The sequence below is a fragment of the Echinops telfairi genome, unplaced genomic scaffold, assembly GCF_000313985.2.
Source record: "Echinops telfairi isolate 266 unplaced genomic scaffold, ASM31398v2 ScPeMD7_15;HRSCAF=58, whole genome shotgun sequence".
Classification (NCBI taxonomy): domain Eukaryota; kingdom Metazoa; phylum Chordata; class Mammalia; order Afrosoricida; family Tenrecidae; genus Echinops; species Echinops telfairi.
The window spans coordinates 12,381,444-12,385,686 of record NW_022103912.1 but is presented as its reverse complement, the minus strand read 5'-3'; the positions used below and the strand labels follow the sequence as shown (position 1 = coordinate 12,385,686).

The 4,243-nt window shown below is 44.1% G+C and overlaps 1 protein-coding gene across 1 annotated transcript in view; it reads right to left on the bottom strand.

Moving 5' to 3' along the window:
• RAB3GAP1 (RAB3 GTPase activating protein catalytic subunit 1) overlaps positions 1-2,911 on the bottom strand; it is a 118,597-nt gene extending 115,686 nt beyond the window's left edge. The window contains exons 1-2 of the mRNA XM_045287420.1: positions 2,869-2,911; positions 2,708-2,763 (exon numbers count right to left, since the gene is read on the bottom strand). Of these exons, the coding sequence (XP_045143355.1) occupies positions 2,708-2,763; positions 2,869-2,886 (74 nt within the window). The 5' untranslated portion in view covers positions 2,887-2,911. The remainder of the gene's footprint in view (positions 1-2,707; positions 2,764-2,868) is intronic.
• Between the last annotated feature and the right edge of the window lie 1,332 nt (positions 2,912-4,243).

Sequence of the window (4,243 nt, the reverse complement as noted above, 5' to 3'; positions counted from 1 at the left end):
GTCTAGAAAAGAATGATGGCAACATATGTATAAATATGCTTGATACAACTGATGTATGGATTAATATAAGAGTCCCCAATAAAATGATCTTCTAATAAGGGGGAAAAAATGATACACAATGAGAATTCAAATAAACTGTGGCAGCAGCATATGGTCCAAGTGAAGGCTTGCAAAGATAAAACTGCTTTGAATATGTATTTGTAAGAGCTTCCCTAATCGTGAAACTTTATTAAATACATTACACAACATGGCAAAAAAAGTCGTGAACATCTATTAAGCCTCTTCATAAATTGCCCATTGGGCTCAAGACATATTGATGAGAGCATTCATTCAAATTCAAGAGACTACAAAATCTTAGCATTTTTCTCATGAATTCTCAGACACGAGTTTGAATCTGAGGGGCTCTGGTGGTATGGTGGTTATGCACTGGGCTGCTAACTTAAAGGTCAGCAGTTGGAAACAACCAGCACTGGTGGAGAACGAGGCGGCTTTCTGCTCTCATAGAGTTAAGTCTCAGAAAGCAAAAGGAGTGAGAGTTCCACTCTGCCCTATAGGGTCACCATGAGTCAGAATGGATTAGATGGCAGTGAGCTTGAGATTGTTTTGCTGTTTTTAGTTTTAACCTAGAAACAAGAGTTGAACAGCCCCAGAGCAGATTTCCTACTTTGTGACAGTTCTGTTAACTGTGTAAACAATAATTTCTATAAAAGGCACTAAAGGATAATTTAAATATCTAGCTAAGGAAAAAATGACTAGTTTCCATTTAAAATCCTGACTTTTCCTCACCACAAACCCCCCATTTTTCTAACTGCCTTCCATGCACTGTTATTATTTCACACTCAACAGGTTTCTAACTGAGGTCCTCTCTACCGCTTATGATCTTCATTCTACAGGCAAGAAACTGTCAAGATTCTTCCGACTTTTCATCCAGTGTGGCCATCTAAATTTTCTTTTTAAAGTCTTACAATTACCCCTTTGCCTTTCTCTCTAGTCCCCAAATTGCTACCCTAAGGATGAGTCAAGGTAAGTTACTTGCCTTTATGTTGCCTCTTCTCAATTCTCATCATTAGTCACTTTGAAATGGATCATAAACTTGCTGTGGATTCTGACTCACATTGACCCTAGAGGGCAGAGCAGAACTGCTTCTTAGGAGTCTGAGGCTTTGAAATCTTTAAGAGAGCAGACAGCCTCATTTCTCCCACAAAAATCTATGGTGGGTCTCAATATTTTCTAAAGCGACGGTCAATCTTGCTAAAGGAGGTCTCCTGGGCAGCATGTCAGCAACTTGCTACAAATGTACATTACTGATTCAAGCTCTGAGAGTAGAGCCACGCAATGTCTGATATTCTAATGAACACTGAAGTTTGAGATCCACTGGTGTAAAGCTCCAAATCCATACTCTTTTACTTGGCTTTGGAGACTGCCCATAATCCACTCCCATCTTATTAACCTAATTGCTTTATTTCCCTTCAACAAACAATATCCATTCCAGCAGACAAATGTCTTCATGGAATCCCACAGGTTAGTCCCCATCTACGAGCTCACTGCTCCTGTCAGTTCCTTCTCATGTCTAACTAACCACATTCCATGTTCAACACGGAGTTAACTGAGCCTCTCTTAAGAAAATATCCAACAAGAAAATATACAATCTCGTCTTTATTTAAACTTATTTTTTATAAGGAGTATCAACTGGTTTATAATTGAACTATTTGCTGGTAGGTTTTTCATTCTTAAACATATGGACCAAGTTGCGTGTTTTTCTCTATCACCTAAAGATTGTGCTAGCCACACAGTATGCACTTCATAAAGCCTTGTTAGTGTGGCTGTCTTTTTGTACGTGTAGGGTACTAAGGTCATGCTATACGGAGATCTTTGATATTTTCACTGCCATCTTCACAAAACGACCTCCACAAATTTCCTCTCCCGTGTCAAAAATATTACATTTTTAAAATCTAAATGCAAATGTCCACACCCAGAAATCCAAACGGATTCTGTGATACCAAATCGGAAAGGCTCGTTATCTAAGCCATCACTCTGCCTGCAAACTTGGCTTACAACTACTTTCAGGGATACAGACAGCTGTTCAACGTAGTCTGATCCACACAGGAAGCCTAGGCATGTACCCACTGAAATAAAACCACTTGGAATCAACTGTTCCAGAGCCATATGCAGCCTTTTTTTTTTTTTCTTTCCCAAAGGTCATTTGAAAAGACAGGATGGAGATGGTGGGAGTCTAGCAGATGGACAGCCACCAATATGCTCTGCCGAAAGGCGTCCTCCCGGGAAAGCTAAACTACCAACGTTAACGGGGCCAAACCCTAGCTGTGCAATTAAGTTTACGTGTGCGCTGGAGCTAACAGAGTAACTTTAAAAAGGAAATCGAACCGGAACGAAGGGGCAGCCTGGGAAATCGTCTTTCTGGGTGGACAGCAAAAGAAAACGGTCTGCGAGCCTGGGAAAACAAAACTTTTCCGGAGACGCCGGCACTCCGCGCTCGGCGCCGGGGGCGGGGCGGGCCGGGCGGCTCCGACCGAGACGCGGAAGAGGCTCGCAGCCGGCGGCGCGACGGGGGAAGCGGGGAAGCGAGAACGCAAGGCGGCCGGCTTCCCCCGCCTCCGCGGGCCCACGGGCGGCGTATCCCGATTGCGGGCGCCGCTGGGGGGCGGCAGGGCCCAAGGCGCTGGCGCCAGCGGGGTGCCTCACCCACCTTTCCCATTCCGACGCCGTGGTGAAGTCCGTGATCTCAAACACCTCGGACTCGGGCTGCGGGAAACGGAAAGAGAGAAGGACAGAGAGTGAGTCCCGGGGCGCTGACGCGGAGGAGACCAAGAGCTAGAAGTCGGCAGAAAGGCGGCCTCGAGAGCTCACCTCGCTGTCGGCCGCCATGTTGAGGAGCGCCGCACAGACGCGGGGGCTGCTGGGAAGGAGAGGGGCGGAGTCAGAGGAGGACCGGAGAGGCTGCTTGGGGCGGGGCAGACGCGTAGCCCCGCCCCCAAAGGTAAAGCATGCCCATTTCTGCAGGGAAGTTCATTCAGGCAGAGAAATAAGGAGGACGAGGACGAGAACAAAGCCCCAGACGCATGTTGGAGAAGACTATATTGAAAACTCAAAGCACAGTGGGTTTGTTTTCATTCAACTCCTATTTATTGATTAGAAGACCCTGAGCTGAATGCCCTGATATCACCCTGTCCATACTTGTCCTCAAACCATTTGATCTTTTTTTTTTAATCATTTTATTAGGGGTTCATACAATTCTTATCACAATCCATACATACATCCATTGTGTCAAGCACATTTGTGCATTCATTGCCCTCATCATTCTCAAAACATTTGCTCTCCACCTAAGCGCCTGGCATCAGCTCCTCATTTTCCCCCTCCCTCCCCACTCCCCCCTCCCTCATGAGCCCTTGATAGTTTATACATTATTATTTGGTCATATCTTGCCCTGTCCGACGACTCCCTTCACCCACTTTTCTGTTGTCCGAAACCATTTGATCTTAAATCACTCTACTACTTAGCTGGTTACTGGGAAGAGCAAACCCACTTCAATGAACCTTATGCTTTTTTAAGTCTTGAGGAACAGAGGAGTGTCAGTAACAGTGAATATTTATATTCCATAAATACTGAAATAGGTGAAATGATTCCATGCCCAGGGTTTGCTTCAAAATAATGGGAAAGATGATAATTAGGGCTAGGAATGAAACAAAATTATCCCTAACTGCCAATTAGTAAATTCTAACTTATAGTGACCCTATGGGACAGAGTAGAACTGCCCCTGTGGGTTTCTGAAACAGTTTACTACAATTCTTTATGGGAGTGGAAAGCCTCAGCTTTCTCCCACGGTCTTCTGGTGGTTTTGAATGGCTGACTTTGCATTAAGCAGCCCCCAAACAAAACTAAATCCAAGCCCACTATAGAGGAGTCTATTTTGACTCATAGAGACCCTGTAAAACAGAGTATAACTTCCCCATAGGGTTACTAAAGTTGTCATCCTTGATGAAAGCAGACTGGCTGCTTCTTCTGCCTCCTGCAGAGAGTTGGTGAGTTCAAACAAAACGCGAATGCTTTAATCCGCACTACCAAAACAGGTATGTGGCAGTTTATTATATCGTTCTGTTTTATTTAGATTTGTATTTTTTTAAAGAGAAAGATATTTATTCACTGTTATGATCAAACTATAACATTTATCAATCAACAGCCTAGGTGCAAAAGAACCTAATGTAGTTAATGTTAACTCCATTAA